The sequence below is a fragment of the Apis mellifera genome, linkage group LG10 (genome assembly GCF_003254395.2).
Source record: "Apis mellifera strain DH4 linkage group LG10, Amel_HAv3.1, whole genome shotgun sequence".
NCBI classification, from domain to species: Eukaryota; Metazoa; Arthropoda; class Insecta; order Hymenoptera; family Apidae; genus Apis; species Apis mellifera.
This window is the reverse complement of record NC_037647.1, coordinates 8,156,129-8,175,223: the sequence shown is the minus strand read 5'-3', so window position 1 is coordinate 8,175,223 and position 19,095 is coordinate 8,156,129. Positions and strand designations below refer to the sequence as shown.

Genomic DNA, 19,095 nt, shown 5'->3' with positions numbered 1-19,095 from the left:
TTGAATAAAAAATTTTCTATTGAATTAAATCTATCACATAAATTACAGTCAGCTTTTAAAATAATACTTCAATTTTCCCTTACCCTGTCCTTAAAATGCGAAAGAAAATATTGAAGCCGTCTCTATGGTAAAGATGGTAATGATGGTAAAGGTGGAGCTGGTGGTGGTAATATTTCATTTTCCGTAGATACAACATCTGTATGTTTATGCCAATCTACATATAATAAATGTGATAAGCTCTGAAGACCTGCCACTGACATTCCCCGACAATAACGTGTATCTAAATAATGTAAACTTTTGCAATACAATTTAATAGAATCAAGTGTGTGATCCGTGAGTTGCGAACATCCCTGTAAAAAAAGATCAATATTACATTCTTGTATTAAAAATATAACAATTAATTTTTAATTATAAAAGTACCTGGATGAGAAGTCGCTTCAATCTATGCAATCTTTGTGCAAGATATGATATACCAATATCCGATATATTATAACACCGATTTAAATTTAAATATTCGATGGCTGGATTATTTTTCGATAAATAATCCAATCCAATATGTGTAATCTATAGTAAAAAATAGTATGATAATAAATTATATATTATGTTTTTTTTTATACATTATTTGAATTATTTAACACGCACCTGTTGGCATTGACTTAAATTTAAGATTTTTAATTCTGGAAAAGCGAATGCATGTTTTAAACTGACATCAGTAATTCTATTACAACCAGAAAGGTCGAGTTCTTGGAGGCATTTGAGCCTGATTAAAGAGAAGCCAGAAAATGGATTTAATGGTTGAAATACATTTTCACAAAGATGCATAATTTCTCGTTTTCGATCAGCGTCGCGTACTATTTCTTCTTCAGCTTTTGAACGCAAACTGATTCTAAGTCTAGATTCTGTAAATTCTGGTTTATGTACAACTTGTATTTTTTCGACATATTCATGGTTACCAGTACCCATACCCGTTAAGCCAGCGTCACTGACCTCATCACAATGGCTTATTTTTAATGTTTGTAAATGTACAAGCTCCTTGAATATCATCTATAAAAGATAAACTTACTTTTATATGCATGAGCATCATCGCTGGTACAAAAATTTATGATTTACAGCGACTCTCTTAAGTTTTAGTAATTCCTGAAAGTTCAGGAAAATAATCAGCATAAAATCTATTAAAAAATCTATCATTTTATCATATTTTTCGTTTTTTACAAATAACATCCTTTTCATGAAATGCATATAATATTAATATAAAATAATAATAATAAAATGACTTTCACATACCTGTATTGTTTTATCAGTAACACCGTTAAAACAATAACTAAGTTCAAGTTGTCTTAAATTAGGGAAAGATTTGGTTATGCATTCAACTGATTCTTCATGAAGATGCAAAGCATTTGCTGATAATACTCGCATATTCTCTTTTCTTGTTGTTTCTTCTATGAGATCATTTTTTTCTGATGAAGTAAAATTAATATTTTCAGAATCAACGTTTTGTCCTATATTATTGTCATCTATATTATAACCAGAACAAAGACCATGAGTAATACAATCACCGGTAAGTAATTCATCTTCCGAAATATCGAGTTCTTGTAAATTTTTTAATAATTTAATATATTTTATACCAATATCAGTTACAGCACGACATCGTTTTATTCTGAGCGTTTCCAATTTTGTTAAGTTTTTACAAATGCAAAGTAAACTAGCATCTGTGATACGTACGCAGAAACTGATATCAAGAATTTTCAAATATGTTTGGTATTGTGTTAATCCTTTAATGCCTTCTATAGTTAATTGATAACAACTTTGTAACATCAAAGATTCCAATTTTAGATCTTGTAAAGCTGATAAAGTAGCTAAAGCATTTCCATCAATCAAAGTATAACCAAAATTTAAATGTTTTAATTTATGTGCTTGTTGCTTAAGATATTGTAATGTATTTAAAAAAGTTAAAATTGATTTTGAAGCTTCAGAAAAACTGATATTTTGAGGGTAAAATTTTTTATACAATCCATAATGGAAAGATATTTGACACCCTATGAGGCTTAAAGATTCCAAATTTGGACAAATAGCAACTAGTCTATTAAAAAGAGCATCACTTAGAAAACGATTATAACCAAGACTAAGTTCTTGGACATTTTTAAATGTTTCTGAGAGTTCTTTTATATCATTCTCATCTTCTAGAAGCCTACCAGACATTAGACATTCTCTACAAGCATTAATGCGTAATATTTTTAAAGACTTACAGCATTTAAAAATTTCTACAAGTGTTTTTTCACTTAAATCACAACATAACTGAAAATTAATAATAATTATAAAATTAAAAATAATTTCCATATATATTTTAATATAATAATATTAATAATTAAATTAATTTTACCAATACTAGACTTTTCATATGAGGTCCATATTGATCCCAAATAGGCATATTCCTTTTTAATTCTACTTCTCTAAAAACAAAGTGATAAAATGGTCTTGTAGAATGTTGTAGAAGTTCTATCACTTCATTTAAATTATCTGCATGTGGTCGACCAAGTACTAATTCTTCTTGATCCAAAAATTTCATGGCAAGAGATGCTTCATGCCATGTTTGATTAACTAATCCTGCTGACATTCTATCAGATGTAGACAAATATGATAGTATATGTATAATTACCTAAAATTAAAAAATAGACTTAATCAATAAAAATACATATAATTTATATTTACCTGAAAGGAATAAATATATGAAATAATTTGAAATTATTCTCCACAAAATATATTGTTATTATCACAAAAACTTTATTTAAATTTTTATTAAATTAAATTAAATTATAATTGTTAATAATTATTTTTTTAAATAAATATTTTCAATTAGGTTATAATCATTTCACATTTATTTTGTGAAAATTTATGTATTTATGTAAAGAAAAAAATATAAATGAAAAAATGATTTAAATAAAAATAAGATTCAAATTAAATGTAGATAATAAAGACTTACATCTATAGGCAATTGAAAATTATCCATATCTGACATATTACTCATACGAGTTTTGCCGTCAGACATGATCGCCATAATAAAAATTGTTAATAAAAAATCGTAAGTATTTCGTTCCAATGAATAGTATACTTATGAAGATATTAATTTATGATTTTACACTAAATATTCGTATAACAATAAAATCATTGCTCAAATGTATTACAGTTGTTTTACGATAGTCACGTGCTTTTCGCTCATATTAAAATCACGCTATAAATATAATAGTTCTGATTTGCTATGTAATACATAATATTTATCATAAAACTGATTAATTATATTTCATTTTTAATATTCTTACTTCGATACTATCATTATTCCGTTTGATTCATCAAAACTTAATTACAAGTAAACAATATTTTTGTATTTATTTTTATAAATGTATATATATTCTGATAATTTCTGAACATATGTGAATATTTAAAAAAAATAATTTTTTTTATACAACCATTGATTAGTTTTAATCAATAAATAATTTGTATATATATAGAAATATATATATATAGAAATCATTTCTCTTCGACAACTTATATCTACTGATCAGCTGATCTGTCAAAACAACAAATCAGCTGGATGGATTTAATGGCTTTTGTCCCCCATTTTACGGAAGTGCCAATTTTGGAGGTAAATTGAAACTGTATTTAATGAAATTTGTATAATTTTATGATATTTAGTTATTCATTATAGTTTTATCAATATTATAATAAAAATATTTAAAATCTAAATATTTATTTTTTGAATTCAGTAAAAAATCAATTTAATTTTATATTATGTAGCACGTTCCAGTTACAAAGCATAAATGTGAACAACCGAAAGAAGAAGATGAGATAATGGCTATCAGAAAAGGAAATCGGATTTTGGATAAATTGAGTCGTTGGTTTATGAGACAACGTGTTTTACATAAAAAGCATCCTTTAACTCGTTGGTGTGTCAAAAGTACAACTGCAGTTAATTATGAAATTTCGAGACACCTCAAATCACATCCTTACATGATACATCCTTTTAGTTCATTCAGGTTGATTTTAAAATATATCCTTTCAATTATTTTTATAATTAAACTATTCTAATTTTTATAGAATTGTTTGGGATTCAATAATGATTATATTCACATTTGTGGCTCTTCTGATCACTCCAATAATCATCACATTTTATTTTGATGAACTCTTTAGCTATTTTGTGATTAACGATATAATAAATATAGTATTTTTATGTGACATTATTATGTGGTTCTTCACGGGTTATTATGATAATCAAACGAAGCTTACTGTTCTTGATCCTATGATTGTAGCACGGTACTTTAATCATTAAATGATGATTTTGATAGAACGATATTATAAATTATCAATAATCGATATTTTTATTTTTATGCAGGAAATATTTGCAAAGTTATTTTCTAATAGATTTTTTGCCCATATTACCAATAGGAATTTTCATTTTTATTATACCTAATTCAATATGGTACTGTGCTACATTAAATATGATGAAATTATTAAGAATTCGCAATATTCTTGCTTGTTCTAAAAGACTTCGCGACGTTAGTTATTTTTACATTGATTATAAAATTATGACAAAATTATAAAATAATTGCAAATATTTTGAATATTTTTATGATTTTAGGTATACAAAATATATTTTCAATTGCATAAAATTTTGCAAACGTGCGTGGTTATTATAATATGTATTCACTGGGCTGCTTGTCTAGAATATTATGTTCCCCTATCTGTATATGTTTTAGGCACTTTAAGTAATGAGTTAGTATTTTATTTAATCATGCATTCTATTATATTTATTTCTTCAATAATGAATTCTAAATTTATATTCAGGTCTTGGATCAATTCATCATATTTTCAAACAAAGGAAACAATAGCAAAGAAATATCTAGTGTGCTTGCATCGTTCGCTTATTGCCTTTTCTCGTTCTTGCCATTTTTTAAATATGAAAACGAAAGAAGATATTATATTAAATATGATCTTAATGATAATTGGATGTTTTGGTGCCATATTTTTATTAAGTAAGTATATCTTTTTATTGTATACTATCGTTACAAATAGTAATTATCTTTTTTATAGCGCAATTCTCGCAATTAATAACAACGTTTCATATAACAATTAAATATAATTTGAAGCTAATCGCACAGTTGTTAGAATATATGCGATACAAAGAGCTTCCATCTTCTTTACAACTTCGTTTATTAACATTTTATCATTATCGCAATAAAAAAGCTTTCGAAAGAAATCAGAAAATCTTAGAGGAAGTTTCACCTTACTTGCGGGAGGTTTATTTAACTTTTCTTATAATTACAATAGAAAATGCAATTATTTGAAATTATTAGCTTCTTTAATATATAATTACATGAAATATAAGAAACTAATAATTTTTTATCTAGGATAGATAACAAAACATTATCATTTATGTTTTTAATAATGAAAATCTTCATTCTAGGAAATCATTTTGCATAATTATTTAAAATTCCTTCAAAACGTAGAATTATTTAAGCATCTACCAAAAAATATAATAATACAATTAACAAGTGCGTTACAATCCGAAATTTATATAGCTGGTGATGAAATAGTTAAAGCTGGCACCCGTGGCGAAGCTTTGTATTTCATTTCTTCTGGAACAGTAGCGGTTTACAATTCTGCAGGAAAAGAAGTATGTATTATTATCATAGTTTCATCGATTTTTTTTTCATGAAAAATAAAAAATATATTTTCTTTTTCATAAAATATAAAGATTTGTCATTTGGAAGATGAAAGTTATTTCGGTGAAATTGCTTTGGTAATGGATACCGAGCATAGAATAGCAACTATAATTGCGGTGGAAACTTGTGAAATATATGTGTTATATCGCCGAGATTTTCGGAGATTTATAGCACCATATCCTGATCTCTTAAACCGTTTGCAAAATATTGCTCTTGAAAATTTGAATCAAAGTCTTCTTATAGATCCAGAGAATTTAGAACTTGTTTTCATGCCACAATATGTTAATATAAGTACTATACAACGTAAGAAATTATAAATTTTAAAAAAAAATTTAAATTTTAAATTATAAATTATAAATTTAAAATAATATACTTTAAAAATTTAATATTCATTAAATGGTTGAAAAATTAAAATTTGAATTAAATTAAGATTTAAAATAAAATATTTGTTATAATTCTAACAATCTATTATTTTACAATTTAAAATCTAACTGTGATAAATTTTCCGTCTGTATGGATTCTTATATGATTGTTGATAAACTGACATAAGTCTCCAATGTTCTGGAAATTCACCATCTCTATATCTATTAACAATATTAAAGGGAGGAACCAAAGAAGTTTTTGGTCTTGGTATTGTTAATTTACTTTCATCTTTTTGATTATTTTCAGTACCCAATGTTAATCCAACAGCAGATCTAATCAATCTAGGATCAATATTTTTCATATTACAGGCAATACATTTCCTAAACGTTTCTTTTTTTGGTTGTTCTTCAATTTTATTCTTCTTCAATATATTCGAATCCTTGCAAGTACAATCATAACATTTTACATTTTTACTATTTTCTTCTTTATTTTTGTAACAATAATTTGAATCTTGTAATTTGCATTGATCTTGGTAGGATGTAGAACTTTTCTCGTTCTTTACTGTTTCAGAATGAACGGAAGCTTTGGAAGTAGAACTATGCTGAACAAGAGTAAATATGGCTGGCGCGACTCCACCTTCTGAACCATCAATATGGGTAGGTTTAGGTGTTTCGTAAATCGGATTTATTGGAGTTTCCCAACAAATGGCTAAATCCATTTTTGTTTTGGGCTCTTTACAACCTAAAACTGGTCTATAATGTTTATTTGCATTCGTACAATGATTTTTAAATTCTTGTTTACAATAATCACAATATTTTTTCGATAAAACTTTATCAGAAGATTCCTTTAGTCTTACGTTCTTGAAGACAGAATCATCGACTTTATCGGGAAGAGGTTGGTGTTCTAAATTCTCTGCATGAAGCTTCTTTGCTATAGCAAATTGATCATAACAAGTTGGTCGATTCTGTGATAGTGGTTTTGAAACATCTTCCTTGACTTCTTTTTTTCCAAAGCACTCTGGCATATGTTTATTCAAAGAAGATATTCTTAAATTTCCCGAAATATATCGTGGTTGACAGCATTCGTGGGATTCGTTGCTTTCTGGATGAACTAATTTTCCCGGGCAATGAGTGCAACATTTTTGAGTCTTCATATTTATCAGTCTTCATTTCTTTATATTCTTTGTAGATAAATTAAAGTCCGTAGAAAATACGAACAGCTGTTAACTTTTTAAAAAAAAATTTAACTCTAATAGATGATAAAAATAATAATAATATTGGAAAAAGTTTATTACAAATTTTACATTTATGATTATAAATATTATACGTTTAATTCAACTCGATAACTAAGAATGCTACATCCAATCTTAAAATTAACGAGAATGATTGTTTGCTTGACAACGGAATAGCTCAATAACCAAGATATAGTTATATATAAAGAATCAGTTTTGGCGCAAATAATATCAGAATTATAAATATCTTGAAAATGAATCTTTAAATCGAAGATATTTTACGATAAACAAATTATTCAACTTTATTATCTAATTACGATCTCTAGACATGAAATTATTTAACTATTTTAAACTTAGAATGTCTTAACAATCTAACTATATCACTTCTTAGAATAAAGATCGTATATTCAAATTGTTTTCAAATGACAAAATAAAATATCTTGGATTATAAATATATAATAATAGCATTCGGAAAACTTCCTGCAATACTATTACTATCTACAATTTTTCACATTGTTATATCATGAACATGGATGTGTTTGTAATAGATTCATTACACTTCGCATCTGGAATCACCAATGATTTTGAGGAAATATGATGAACCGGTTTTATAATATAATTTTCTTAGAATTTAATATTATTCAGGATTACAGATTTGAAACTTTACCGTTTATTTCTAAGTATATCAAATATTACGAATAAAATTATAAATGAAGATAAAGATCTACGAATTTTTTTTTATGTACATTTTTTTAAATAATATTTATTGAGAACTGAAAAAAATAAAATTTATATTATTGTTTGAAAAGATTTGTTTTGATTTTGTTAATAATCTTGTTTTTTTGATTTTGCAGATTTACATATTATTTATAGTTACATATCGATCATCTCATTGGAACAATGCCATTCCCCTTCTACTGCGAAAACCTTGACATAAAATATTAGAGCGCGTCTTTAAATATTTCTGAACGCATGGTAGTTGCACATAATATGTAAATCTTTTCTTTTTACTATTTTTATTAAATTAAATGATAAACATACTAATAAAAACTTGTGAAAATGAAATATTAAGTATATAAGGAATTCACAATAGATTTTGTAAAAGAATATTAAATAAAGATTTTGAAAAAGAAAGTGATTTTTACTTTTTTTTTATTTGTAACAAAGTGGATTGACATAGTGTAAAAAAATATTACTATTGTGTTACTAAATTACTGATTAATTTCAACAAATGTAGATAAATGGTAAATCCAAGAGAAACGTGACGTTTTCATGAATCATCTAATTCTTATTGAATAAATGCAGTGCATTCTATTAAAACCTTTCAGTCAAGTAAATCGGTTTCGATTAAACGTTATTGTTAATCGTAAAATATAATTATGATATAAAAAGTACAAAGAAATATATAAAATATGAAAAACGTGGTGTATTGTTAAGATTCATGGTGTTAAGATTTAATAAAAGTGGATAATATAAAATTTTTCTTTCTACATATTAAAGGAATGAACAAAAAGAAAGCAAAAAAAAAAATTTTTTATGAAACTTACATGTGTACAAGAGATTATTTTCAAAATATGTCTTTCGTTATACTTACTGTTATCTGAAAAATATTGAAAATATAGATAATGGTTAATTAAATTTATAATATTATTTAAAATAAGAATTTGGAATTAATTAAATTATGGCTCATCGAAACGATAAAAATGATGAAATTATTTACATGGATGAAATTGGTGATGAAATACCAGAATCATTAGCTTCTAAATCATTGGAAATGACTGCTGGAGTACGTTCTGGTATGATTGAAACTGACAATACGAATAATCCACGACCGACTGGTCCAGAAATCAACAATCATAAATTAGCTACTAATCCTCCTATATTTGATTATCGAGGTACAGATAGTGGTCTTTTATCAAGTGAACCGGGAATATCAGAAAATCCAAGAACTCCATTTTTTTCGCGATCACCTCTTCAACCGATACCTGACGTGAATATCTATCAACACAAAAAGACGCTTGCTCAAGGGATGATGGATTTGGCTCTTTTGTCTGCCAATGCGAATCAATTACGTTATGTTTTACAAACCGATGGGGGTCATCAATATTATTATCCTTCATTGGTATTAATAGGTTCCAGTTTATTGTTACAAATTGCAGTAGGAATAGGATTGATATGGAATAGCAGGTATAATATTAAAGATGATGCTCAAATGTGTAAAGCTGACCGGACTAATAATTGGACAGTGATTGGTATATTCTTAGTGACAATTTTCAATGTTTTCATCTCGTCATTTGGTGTTGTTGATCAAGTGTCGACAGTACCTATACAAACTTAAAATTATTACTAAAATAATGTTGTTATGAAATGAGGAATTATGACATTTTATATTTTAAATAATATACTTATAGTCATAAATAGTCATAAAAGAAGGTATGGACTTTTATTTTACTATTAAACTTGCACACAATAGGGGATTGATTGTAAAATTTTTTCCAGTTTCTTAAAAAGTTTCTCTTTTTTTTTAGTTATATTTTCTGTCTTTTCATTCAATTCGGTAGAAATTTCCATTAACCATCTTTCTATTTCTGTATTATTATCTTGAACTTTTAATAAACGCGAAATGCATTTACGTTCACAGTCTAGAGAATTCATAGATTTCTCTTTAGATGATAATGTTTCTAATTTTTCTTGAATTATACAACATAATAAGGAAATGAACTTCGAAACTTCATTCCAATCCATATCTTCTAAATTGACATTTTGTAATTTATTGTGTTCTTGTATTACTGTTATCTGTAATTTTTATTATCATTATTTTATTATATTTTATAAAATGAGATATTTGAATATTATATTAATATTAATAACATTTCTGTTACTTACCATCCATTCAAAAAATATATGTTCTTTCTTCATCCATTTCATATGTATATTTAATAAATTAGCAATAGTGGATAATTCTTTTATATGTTTTTTATCTTCATTAGATAGAACATCTTTATTAATTGTTGAAATACGTTTTATTAGTGCTGCTTCCGATACACTTAGATGTGGCAGTCCACAAATTTTGTTGCTTGCAGCATGAATTTTACTTACTAATTTAGTCCTCTCAGAAATCAATTCAGATATCTCTTTTATATTATAATTTACTCTACCATTTAAATATAATACATTGTTAATTTGTGCAATGATCGATTCTGGTATATAACATTCTGTTTCTTTTTTCTAAAAGATAAATAAATTATATATATTTTTTAATTGCTACTTTTGTTTCATTTATATTTAAAGTTAATTACTTCTAAGTTATTTGAGTATGAAAATTCTCTTGCTAATATGCTATTAGAAAGATTTATCTGAATGATAATATTCAAAATATTTTGTGTTCCAAGGAGCCATGCAAATGCTAATAATAATGCTCTGCTATTTTTATTTTGTTCAGTTAGAGTGTAAAACTCTATTGCTGGATATTGTAAATATGCAAAATATAATTTAGTAGCCCATATTGTATCTAAAATAAGATTAATTTATTAAATATCTTTTAATATTTAATAAACAGATTTAAAATATCAATAAAATTTACCATATTGTTCAAAATTAGTTTCAATTTGTTTCTCTTTCACAGCATAATAACTTAAAACATTTAATATTTTCCAAAATATTTTATCCTAATACAAAAAAAATTGTAAGTTAAAAATAGTTATTTTATAAATATTTTAAAATATAAATTTATATTATATAAAGGTTATGCGATATTGTACGTAACACTCACGATATTTTCATCCATGCCATTGAATTTTGCTTGTCTAAAATACTCAGGTTTCATCATAACATTAATTGACAAATTTAAATGCTGACATAATAGAGATAAAACACTTTTTATATCGGACATTATTGTGTTTTAAATCGAATATCACACACACAAATTCAATTTATTTGATTTCATTAGCGTTTTTTTTAAATTATATGCTGTCAAATTAATAAATAAATTATTGGAGGAATTAATCAACTGATTTAATTTTCAAATAAATTTATCATCAATAAAAATTATTTAGTATAGAAATTTAATGTTACTTAAAATTATACAATTAAGTTTATAAGATATATATAAGATATATATAAGAATTCTTTAACATTTAAATTTATATATTTAAATATTTATTACTATTCTTCGAAATAGTACTATTTAAATTATAAAACCAATGGACATTAAAATTTTTCAGAGACAAAGAAAACGGTCACTATTCAATAGGATACCTGAAACTGGACTACCTGAACTTTCCTAGAAAGTTCGGCTCTAACAATATCTGCCGATTTTATTATTTAAGTATATAATTACACAAATGACAATAATAACAATGAAGATTTCTGTTCAGGTCAAAATCCAGCATTTTCTTTTAAATTAAAGAAATTATTTTAGTCAATCTATTTCTATAAACTACCTGTATAGACATATAGATAGAAAGTATTTGTTTAGTTTTCAATAATAAATTTATATAAATATAAATTAAAAATATAAAATAGTATAATATAATTTAAATTATATTTTATAAATAATACGATAATCTATAAATAAATTTTATATTAATTTTCGTATAATAAATAATAAAAATTTTTAAATTAATATTAAAATTTAAAAAGAAATAAATATTTTTATTGTGAGTGATTTATAAAAAAAAACAAAAAATATTATATTTAAATATAATATAATTATAATAATATAATATAAATAAAAAAATATTGATTCAATGTATAAAAATGTAAATGAAAGTAAACTTTAAAACGAATCATAATTTTATTTAATTTTTATTAATAGTTAATTAATTATCAATATAATAAAACGAATTTTATTATAATTTATATATTTTATATATCATATTATTATTGTATGAATAATATATATATATATGTAGAAGTCACTCCATTTCTTAAGCCATTAAAGCTAAAGATTATAAGCCGTTAGAGTGACGAGAACTCCACCTGGTATACATAAAGTTTTCTGGTGGAACAACGGAACAAGTCAATCGCGTGCGGTCAGTTGAACGCGTAGGATCGTTGTGATGATTCGAGTGCTCGAAGAGAATTTGTTTCTTTAGAATTCAATTAACTAAAAAAAAAAAAGTATATAATAAATTAATTTAAACAAGTGATAATTATTTATATTGTTTTTTAAATTTTTAATTAAAAACAGTGAATTTTGCGATTTTTTGTGTATTAAAAATAACAAGATGATTTTTAAATACAAAAATATTGAACAAAGATACAGTGGTCTGATTTTTGCACTTATTGAACTTTGTTTTTTGATAGAACTGGTAAGAAAACAATATTTTTTATAGATATATATATATATATATATATATATTATTAATAGTTTTGTAACATAGTGTAATATCAATTAAAAACTATGAATAATCTGATTACTTAAAATAAAATAAAGATTTTAAAATAAAGATTATTATTTACATATATTTTGCCATTATTCGTTTAGAATATCATTAAATCAATTTTACAAAGAACAAATTTTCATTTCTGATACTTCATGTACATATATATTATATCTATTGTATCTATTATTAATGAAATTTAATTGCATTATGATTGAACAATTCATCTGCAATATCGAGAAAAAAAAGAATTATTTAAAAAATCATAATGTAATATAAATTAGAATCAATAAAAACTTTTGTATTAATAGAAAATTTTATATTTTTTAAACATAGAAAATATTACAAAACATCTAAAATTAACGTACGGTCCATTATATTTACGTAATCTGAGATTTGTTATCGTCGTGTAATAGAATATTAGTAGTCAGACTAAATTTATTTTAAATTAAATAGATTATGTTAATATTTTGTCACAGTTTGATGCATATAAATAATAAAAGAAACAAATGAAATTAATTTTCGATTCAACTTTTTTATTTTCAATTTTTTTTTGTTTTATATTTAAAGATTAACAATTAGAGGAAAGAATGAAAGATATTGTGTGTATTTCTCATAAATATTCAATATCATTTCAATACGATATTTATAATTCTTAGAATACGATAATATTTTATATGATATAATAAAAATATATTTCTATTTTTTTTAAAGATAATAAATTATTACATTTTTTAACATTTATATAGAAATAATTGAAATAAAAAATAATACAACTTTTAGATAGAATAAGCGATTAATATTGTGTATGTAATAAATGTTTTGCGATGACTTCGTTATCATTGAAAATTCTTTTGCCATTGGTTTATATGATTGTATTTTTTTTTCATATAGATTGTCTTTATGTTTATATTAATTCTGCACTTCTAGCATATTATTTTGTTGATAAACATTTATATTGTTTTTTTATTTAAATATACAATAATATATAATATAATAAATAAAAATATATTAGTTTCGTATTTAAATCAATTAAAAAATATCGCTAAATATTATACATTTATTCTTATTAGAAGTTTGAATAATATAATATTTATCAATAAGAAACAAATAATAATAATAAAAACAATAGATAAAATAATATATGAGAGAAAAATTTAATTTTTTTAACTTAATAAAAATAAATAAAATAAAAAATAAATATAAATAAAAATTGATAACTCTTCGCAAAAATAATAAAACTTTAGTATTTCTAAAAATATACAATTCATAAAAATTGTTTATTTATTTATTTATTTGGTTTTTACTTTTTATAGATGAGCCAAAATATTTGTGCATATCCCCATCAAAATTATCAAAATAATACAAAAATTGATTCTGAAAATAAAAAAGGAAGAAGAATAGAAAGATATACTTCAAATTATGAAAATAGTAATGCATCATTTAAAATTTTGTCAAGAAATCAAGAAAGAGAAAGTATGAATTGTAAACAGTTATATATAAATAATGCTTTTGAAGTATCAGTCAGAAACAACATGTTTCAATAAAATAATTTTTCAATAATTAATCATAAATTACGTTTTATTTCTAATAATTTTAAAATTGATTTTCAATATTTTATTAGGATTATCATGGGAAAGCATGTTATCAGATGCACAAATTGTTTTTCCTGAAGATCAAAAAAAAATACCTTCTTGTAGAGGATCTACTTTTTGCGAAAAAGTAGATTCTTATCCTGAAGATGTTGTAAATACTGCGATTCAAAGAAACGAAAGTATTAAATATTTGGCTGCTATAGATATAGTAAGTCTTTTTTTTTCTTATATTAAATCTTTTTTAATATTTATTTAATACTTTATAATTTAATATTTAAATTATATTTAATATTTTGTTTAAATATTAAATTTATTAATCAGCTTTTTTCAATTTATTGTACAAATTTTTTTATCTTTTTAGTTATCTGATATATCACAGAGGATCGATTTCATGGACGACAGCCCTCTTTGTCAGTCTAATGTATGTACAAATAATTATTTTCTTTTTATAAAAATAAAATTAAAATTTGATACAAATATTTGTTTATTATTTAAGGAGCGAGTTATATTTCCTAAATCAGCAATGAACAAAGATAATGAATGGAAATATGTTGCGAATCAAGAAAATTTTAAACAGGGTATACGAGTTGAAGTATGTGAGTAAGTATTGAAATTGAGTTTTTTTTTATAATTTTTTTAAATTATATATTTCAGAATGATATAAAAATTTTGTATTTTATTCGTAGAAAACAAGACAGCACATGTAACGTAATAGGAAATCTTCCTTTAGGTTACAAATCAATTTGTAAACAAAAATTCATTCAAAGAGAACTTTTGTCTGTATCGTTAAACGGCTCAGTGTCTTTAGACACTTTCCTATTTCCATCAAGTTGTTGTTGCTATGTAACATTTACTGCAAATACACGAATGATTTGAGAGGCAAAATTAAGTTAAACCTATTGTTCGTGAATCGTCACGTCGAAGGCGCAAATGAAGTACGCGATGAAGTACCATTTTTTAATGAAGCAATTAATATAAAGTAATAGGTCCTTGATAGTCAGTTCTAATGTAATTGTTTCGCGAATAAAATCAATTTTTAAATTTTTTATGGATATCTAATACTTAATTAGTTCGTTAAGTAACTTATAAAAAAAAAAATTATTTATATTAATATTATAAGCAAATGCAAGCGAAAAATTAATCTTTAATCAATCTCATTTTAATATTGATAAAGATTTTTTAATAATTATAAAAATATGAAAATATATTCAAATTACATATTAAAATTGTCATCAATATATATCATTATTAAAAAAAATAAATTAATAACAAATAAACAAAAAAAAACAAATTATAAATATACAGCATTCCAAGTTAAAGTACAACATTATAGCATATATAATTTTTATATATAGAGTTAATATCATATTTTCTTATAAATTTTTCTTTCTTATTTTTATACCATGTAAAAATTGGAACTTAAAAAAATTAAATTATTTTTTGATCTTTAAATTTTAAAATATATTTTTAATACAATATACATATATGTATGTATATATATATTTTATGTATGAATGTATGCACAATATGTAATTAATAATTGTAATGTAATAAATAATTTAATAAAATATAAAAATATAAAACATAGAAATATTGATTAACTTAAAGCTGATAAATCTGAATTTAAAAAAAATGAAATTATTCATAAAGCGTTTCTTTAATCATCAATATTTTATGAATATAAATGAATATAAATTAGAGTTTAATTTGAATAAAATATCCGTTTATATATGCATATGAATGATATGTCTTTCAAATACAATTTATCTTTATGTGTTTTATAAATGATTTTTGATTGCATAGAATTTTCTCATAGTATATTCTATTAATTATACCTTCAATAATATTCATTCAAATTATATATAATTACAGTATATTTTTCACAGTTATAAAATATTTTATAAATAGAGCTTTTATGTAATATATTAATTATTGAATAATCAATATTGTGATTGTTAGTTTAAGAATATCATTTGTTATACTGATATTTTACATAAAATAAAAATTATAATATAATGTATATTATATATATTTATTTATATCTTATATACTTATTTTTTTAGAATAATATGATATAAAAAAGATTAAATAAGATAATCATTCATATATCATTCATAAATGTAAATTATTTACTATTTCAAAAATTTAGAAAATATATTTATATCTATGCAAAGAAATTAAACTACCATCTACTTTGAAAATACAGTTTATTCTTCTTACACACATTAAATATAATACTTACAATTATATTTATTACTTTATTAGCAAAACTTTCTACAATTGTTTCAACATTATACAATATGAATTAAAATTTTTTTTCATTCAAATTTCAAAAGCATAAGTAAATATTTATAATATATAGAAAGTTTATGATATTTAAGTTTTATATATATATATATATCTAAATCATTATTTTCTTTTTAGAATTAGTTTATATATCTACACATTGGTTCAAAATAAAATTTTTTTTGCTTCAGAGAATTTCTTCTAAACTTCTTGTTTTCTTTACATCTCATACTAAGATAAGTCCATTTTTGAGAGATTACAACATTTATAAAACAATAGCTAGCATAATTCATGAAGTTTAATAGAATGATTTTAGACTAGGCAAATACATATAAATCAGTTTCTCAATTTTTGACACATCTACATTCCGAAAATTTCTTAATGTAGGTTTATATACCCTATTTAGGGATGAATACAGAAATAGGAAAAATGGGCCGTGCTTTGTGAACATGAATGTTCACCATATACATGCTAAAAATATTTATCCATTAATCAGCACAGGTGAACTATGCAAAATACATTCTTCATTTTCTTTTTACAAAAAGTACTACTAAATAACACAGAGTACTTACATTTGCATTTGCAAATATAAGAATATCTAATATATATTATTAGTAAATCTACTACTGTTAATATTGTTCTTGTCAAAAAAAGAAATAAATATATATAAGTAAATAAGTAAGATATAACATAATAATTATGTTATTATGTTATAATTTTGCACCAATAAACACTGACTTTTTTTTAAATGGAAAAGAACTTAAATGTTATAAAAAAAATGTATGGAAAAAGTTGTATATATGGCAGTTTTTGTTTCTATTAAGTATCCAGTCTTAATGAAAATATTTTAAAAATATGCAAATTAAATGCTCTCTTATAATTAGAAAATTAGTTTAGTTGTAAAATCATTTCTATACAAATGAAAGTAACTTAATGTAATATTTATTTAATATTAAGAAGTAAAAAATTTTAGAATTTGTTTTTGTTTGTCTTATTCTTAAACATATTTAATGTATCTTTTTTGAGCATCTTCTGAAAATGTGATATAGCTGCATATATGTTCATCTTCATGAAGAGAACATAAGTGTCATCTTTTTTATTTCTGTTATAAAATTATTTCCTTTGATTATTAATTTGAAAGAATAATTTGCAACAAAATGCATTATTTTCAACATGCCTAAAATAAAAATAATTTATAGAATAAATAATTTTATGAGTTTATATGATTTATTTTCTTATAATATTATGATATTTGCTTATTATGTACCTTAACACTATATGCATTATCATAGCCTCCTTTCATTTGCATTTGTGCCTGAATATTTGATAATTGTGCACTGCTCATATCAAGATCTCCACTACTAATATGTCCAGTATGCCTAAAATTTGTAGGTACTCCTATCATGCTACGATCTATCCTTAGTCTCTGATGTGACCTTTGTCTTCCATTACGTGTTCTAGGTCCTTGTTGCATTAAACAACAGGTAAAACATTGTACCCAAAGTTCTCCACTACCCGCCATTATATTTTAATTGTGTTTACTTCAAAATCTAAGATATTTTAAAAAATATAAATTTATTAAGTGAATATTTTAAAAATTAGCTTTTTTATTATTTTAATAATCTTATATAACATATGTTTGTAAAAATAAACAAAATTATAAAATGAATTTTAAATCAAATAATTATCCAATAAAAAAATTTTATTTTTTAAATTATAAATATGTTTAAAAAATAGTTTTTATAAATTAAATGATAAATTATCTATTATTATGTGAATAAATGAAAGAAATTGATAAAAAATATTCGTACTTACGAAGTCGTCAAGTAATCGTATTGTCGATCGGTCTAACCTTTGCGATATCCGTTCGAGACTTAAAGACAGAATGAAACAAAATAAACATTCCCTTTTGATCGATGAGTTTACATATGACTCTAAAGGACATCGAAATTATTTGAACATTTTACTATATAAACTATATAATATTATATATGGTAATTGAAGCTCTATAGAGATTAAACAATTAACTTTATGGAAAAAAAAAAAGAAAGGAATGAGACATACCGATTCACAAGATGTAGACTTTCGAATTAATTTTCACAATATAAGTAATAAATCTGCGGTTTTCTTTCTATTCCTAATTAATTCATTAAATAATCTTAAGACGATCACTTTTCACCATGTTTCATTGACATTCTTTGAAGAAAATTGAACAGTAATTATTTAATCAGTCGTTTTTTTTTTAATAATTTAAATGACAATCAAAATAAATTTTAATTTGTAAAATATAAAAGCCTGAATGTCAACGTGATCAACGGTTATCAGTATAGCGAATTATACGTACTATATATTATAAAAAGCCGAGAAAATCCGAAGAAAGTCGAAAATTGTCGAACGTTACCGATCTATAAAATTCTGATCATTGAATATACAAAGAATAGCTTACTTTGAATGTATTCAGTTAGACAATTATCTTTTTAAAAAAAACTGGTACAAATAAAAATAAAATAATAAGTTGT

At 23.4% G+C, this 19,095-nt stretch overlaps 7 protein-coding genes across 15 annotated transcripts; 3 read left to right on the top strand and 4 right to left on the bottom strand.

Annotated features, from left to right (window-relative positions):
• On the bottom strand, positions 1-3,373 carry LOC725886 (F-box/LRR-repeat protein 2). Its single transcript, XM_001121680.5, has 6 exons — positions 2,981-3,373; positions 2,381-2,656; positions 1,285-2,295; positions 643-1,044; positions 421-564; positions 1-350 (listed from the first exon to the last, which is right to left on the bottom strand). Exons 1-6 carry the CDS (start codon positions 3,053-3,055, stop codon positions 123-125), a joined length of 2,136 nt encoding a protein of 711 aa, XP_001121680.2. The 5' UTR covers positions 3,056-3,373; the 3' UTR covers positions 1-122.
• Positions 2,992-8,382, top strand: LOC100577949 (potassium/sodium hyperpolarization-activated cyclic nucleotide-gated channel 2). Of its 5 annotated transcripts, none has more exons than XM_026443405.1 (12): positions 2,992-3,079; positions 3,523-3,640; positions 3,793-4,031; positions 4,093-4,308; positions 4,388-4,550; positions 4,634-4,767; positions 4,840-5,027; positions 5,086-5,291; positions 5,459-5,668; positions 5,750-6,020; positions 6,651-6,736; positions 8,172-8,382. In XM_026443405.1, exons 2-11 carry the CDS (start codon positions 3,590-3,592, stop codon positions 6,653-6,655), a joined length of 1,683 nt encoding a protein of 560 aa, XP_026299190.1. In that variant the 5' UTR covers positions 2,992-3,079; positions 3,523-3,589; the 3' UTR covers positions 6,656-6,736; positions 8,172-8,382. The 5 variants fall into 5 exon arrangements, with proteins under 5 accessions (XP_026299190.1, XP_016769922.1, XP_026299192.1 ...); XM_016914433.2 differs by having other exon boundaries at positions 8,166-8,382; XM_016914432.2 differs by having other exon boundaries at positions 2,995-3,079; positions 3,507-3,640; positions 8,166-8,382.
• Positions 6,116-7,055, bottom strand: LOC100578641. Of its 2 annotated transcripts, none has more exons than XM_026443409.1 (2): positions 6,937-7,055; positions 6,116-6,827 (listed from the first exon to the last, which is right to left on the bottom strand). In XM_026443409.1, the coding sequence occupies exon 2, from the start codon at positions 6,796-6,798 to the stop codon at positions 6,205-6,207; it is 594 nt and encodes a 197-aa protein (XP_026299194.1). In that variant the 5' UTR covers positions 6,799-6,827; positions 6,937-7,055; the 3' UTR covers positions 6,116-6,204. The 2 variants fall into 2 exon arrangements, with proteins under 2 accessions (XP_026299194.1, XP_026299195.1); XM_026443410.1 differs by having other exon boundaries at positions 6,116-6,821; positions 6,937-7,028.
• A 546-nt stretch (positions 8,383-8,928) lies between the features above and the next one.
• On the top strand, positions 8,929-9,895 carry LOC102654069 (ninjurin-1). 2 transcript variants are annotated; one of them, XM_026443408.1, is made up of 2 exons: positions 8,929-9,107; positions 9,213-9,895. In XM_026443408.1, exons 1-2 carry the CDS (start codon positions 8,993-8,995, stop codon positions 9,647-9,649), a joined length of 552 nt encoding a protein of 183 aa, XP_026299193.1. In that variant the 5' UTR covers positions 8,929-8,992; the 3' UTR covers positions 9,650-9,895. The 2 variants fall into 2 exon arrangements, with proteins under 2 accessions (XP_026299193.1, XP_006565594.3); XM_006565531.3 differs by having other exon boundaries at positions 8,932-9,895.
• Positions 9,173-11,698, bottom strand: LOC725749 (tubulin epsilon and delta complex protein 1). The gene is made up of 7 exons (XM_016914436.2): positions 11,569-11,698; positions 11,084-11,280; positions 10,895-10,979; positions 10,611-10,822; positions 10,198-10,539; positions 9,400-10,107; positions 9,173-9,309 (listed from the first exon to the last, which is right to left on the bottom strand). Exons 2-6 carry the CDS (start codon positions 11,201-11,203, stop codon positions 9,766-9,768), a joined length of 1,101 nt encoding a protein of 366 aa, XP_016769925.1. The 5' UTR covers positions 11,204-11,280; positions 11,569-11,698; the 3' UTR covers positions 9,173-9,309; positions 9,400-9,765.
• Positions 11,553-15,388, top strand: LOC100577844. Of its 3 annotated transcripts, none has more exons than XM_006565533.3 (6): positions 11,553-11,687; positions 14,012-14,171; positions 14,320-14,498; positions 14,652-14,711; positions 14,787-14,890; positions 14,977-15,388. In XM_006565533.3, exons 1-6 carry the CDS (start codon positions 11,655-11,657, stop codon positions 15,164-15,166), a joined length of 726 nt encoding a protein of 241 aa, XP_006565596.1. In that variant the 5' UTR covers positions 11,553-11,654; the 3' UTR covers positions 15,167-15,388. The 3 variants fall into 3 exon arrangements, with proteins under 3 accessions (XP_006565596.1, XP_006565597.1, XP_003250675.2); XM_006565534.3 differs by lacking the exon at positions 11,553-11,687 and adding an exon at positions 12,244-12,623 and having other exon boundaries at positions 14,787-14,886; XM_003250627.4 differs by lacking the exon at positions 11,553-11,687 and adding an exon at positions 12,262-12,623.
• A 1,092-nt stretch (positions 15,389-16,480) lies between these two features.
• LOC725686 (CDC42 small effector protein homolog) lies at positions 16,481-18,912 on the bottom strand. The gene is made up of 4 exons (XM_001121503.5): positions 18,641-18,912; positions 18,392-18,510; positions 17,844-18,126; positions 16,481-17,753 (listed from the first exon to the last, which is right to left on the bottom strand). Exons 3-4 carry the CDS (start codon positions 18,096-18,098, stop codon positions 17,745-17,747), a joined length of 264 nt encoding a protein of 87 aa, XP_001121503.2. The 5' UTR covers positions 18,099-18,126; positions 18,392-18,510; positions 18,641-18,912; the 3' UTR covers positions 16,481-17,744.
• Between the last annotated feature and the right edge of the window lie 183 nt (positions 18,913-19,095).

What these genes read in the sequence shown, in the direction of transcription:
- LOC725886 (XM_001121680.5), bottom strand. Translation starts at nt 3,055, where the DNA reads ATGGCGATCATGTCTGACGGCAAAACTCGTATGAGTAATATGTCAGAT. An exon ending in ATATGAAAAGTCTAGTATTG is followed by an intron (nt 2,296 to 2,380) that starts GTAAAATTAATT and finishes ATTAATTTTCAG; the next exon opens with TTATGTTGTGATTTAAGTGA. An exon ending in ATTTAAGTCAATGCCAACAG is followed by an intron (nt 565 to 642) that starts GTGCGTGTTAAA and finishes TTTTTACTATAG; the next exon opens with ATTACACATATTGGATTGGA.
- LOC100577949 (XM_026443405.1), top strand. Translation starts at nt 3,590, where the DNA reads ATGGATTTAATGGCTTTTGTCCCCCATTTTACGGAAGTGCCAATTTTG. An exon ending in CATCCTTTTAGTTCATTCAG is followed by an intron (nt 4,032 to 4,092) that starts GTTGATTTTAAA and finishes TAATTTTTATAG; the next exon opens with AATTGTTTGGGATTCAATAA. An exon ending in GATCCTATGATTGTAGCACG is followed by an intron (nt 4,309 to 4,387) that starts GTACTTTAATCA and finishes ATTTTTATGCAG; the next exon opens with GAAATATTTGCAAAGTTATT.
- LOC100578641 (XM_026443409.1), bottom strand. Translation starts at nt 6,798, where the DNA reads ATGGATTTAGCCATTTGTTGGGAAACTCCAATAAATCCGATTTACGAA.
- LOC102654069 (XM_006565531.3), top strand. Translation starts at nt 8,993, where the DNA reads ATGGCTCATCGAAACGATAAAAATGATGAAATTATTTACATGGATGAA.
- LOC725749 (XM_016914436.2), bottom strand. Translation starts at nt 11,203, where the DNA reads ATGTCCGATATAAAAAGTGTTTTATCTCTATTATGTCAGCATTTAAAT. An exon ending in CATACTCAAATAACTTAGAA is followed by an intron (nt 10,540 to 10,610) that starts GTAATTAACTTT and finishes TTTATCTTTTAG; the next exon opens with AAAAAAGAAACAGAATGTTA. An exon ending in ATATATTTTTTGAATGGATG is followed by an intron (nt 10,108 to 10,197) that starts GTAAGTAACAGA and finishes TAAAAATTACAG; the next exon opens with ATAACAGTAATACAAGAACA.
- LOC100577844 (XM_003250627.4), top strand. Translation starts at nt 12,540, where the DNA reads ATGATTTTTAAATACAAAAATATTGAACAAAGATACAGTGGTCTGATT. An exon ending in GCCCTCTTTGTCAGTCTAAT is followed by an intron (nt 14,712 to 14,786) that starts GTATGTACAAAT and finishes TTATTATTTAAG; the next exon opens with GAGCGAGTTATATTTCCTAA. An exon ending in ATACGAGTTGAAGTATGTGA is followed by an intron (nt 14,891 to 14,976) that starts GTAAGTATTGAA and finishes TTTTATTCGTAG; the next exon opens with AAAACAAGACAGCACATGTA.
- LOC725686 (XM_001121503.5), bottom strand. Translation starts at nt 18,098, where the DNA reads ATGGCGGGTAGTGGAGAACTTTGGGTACAATGTTTTACCTGTTGTTTA.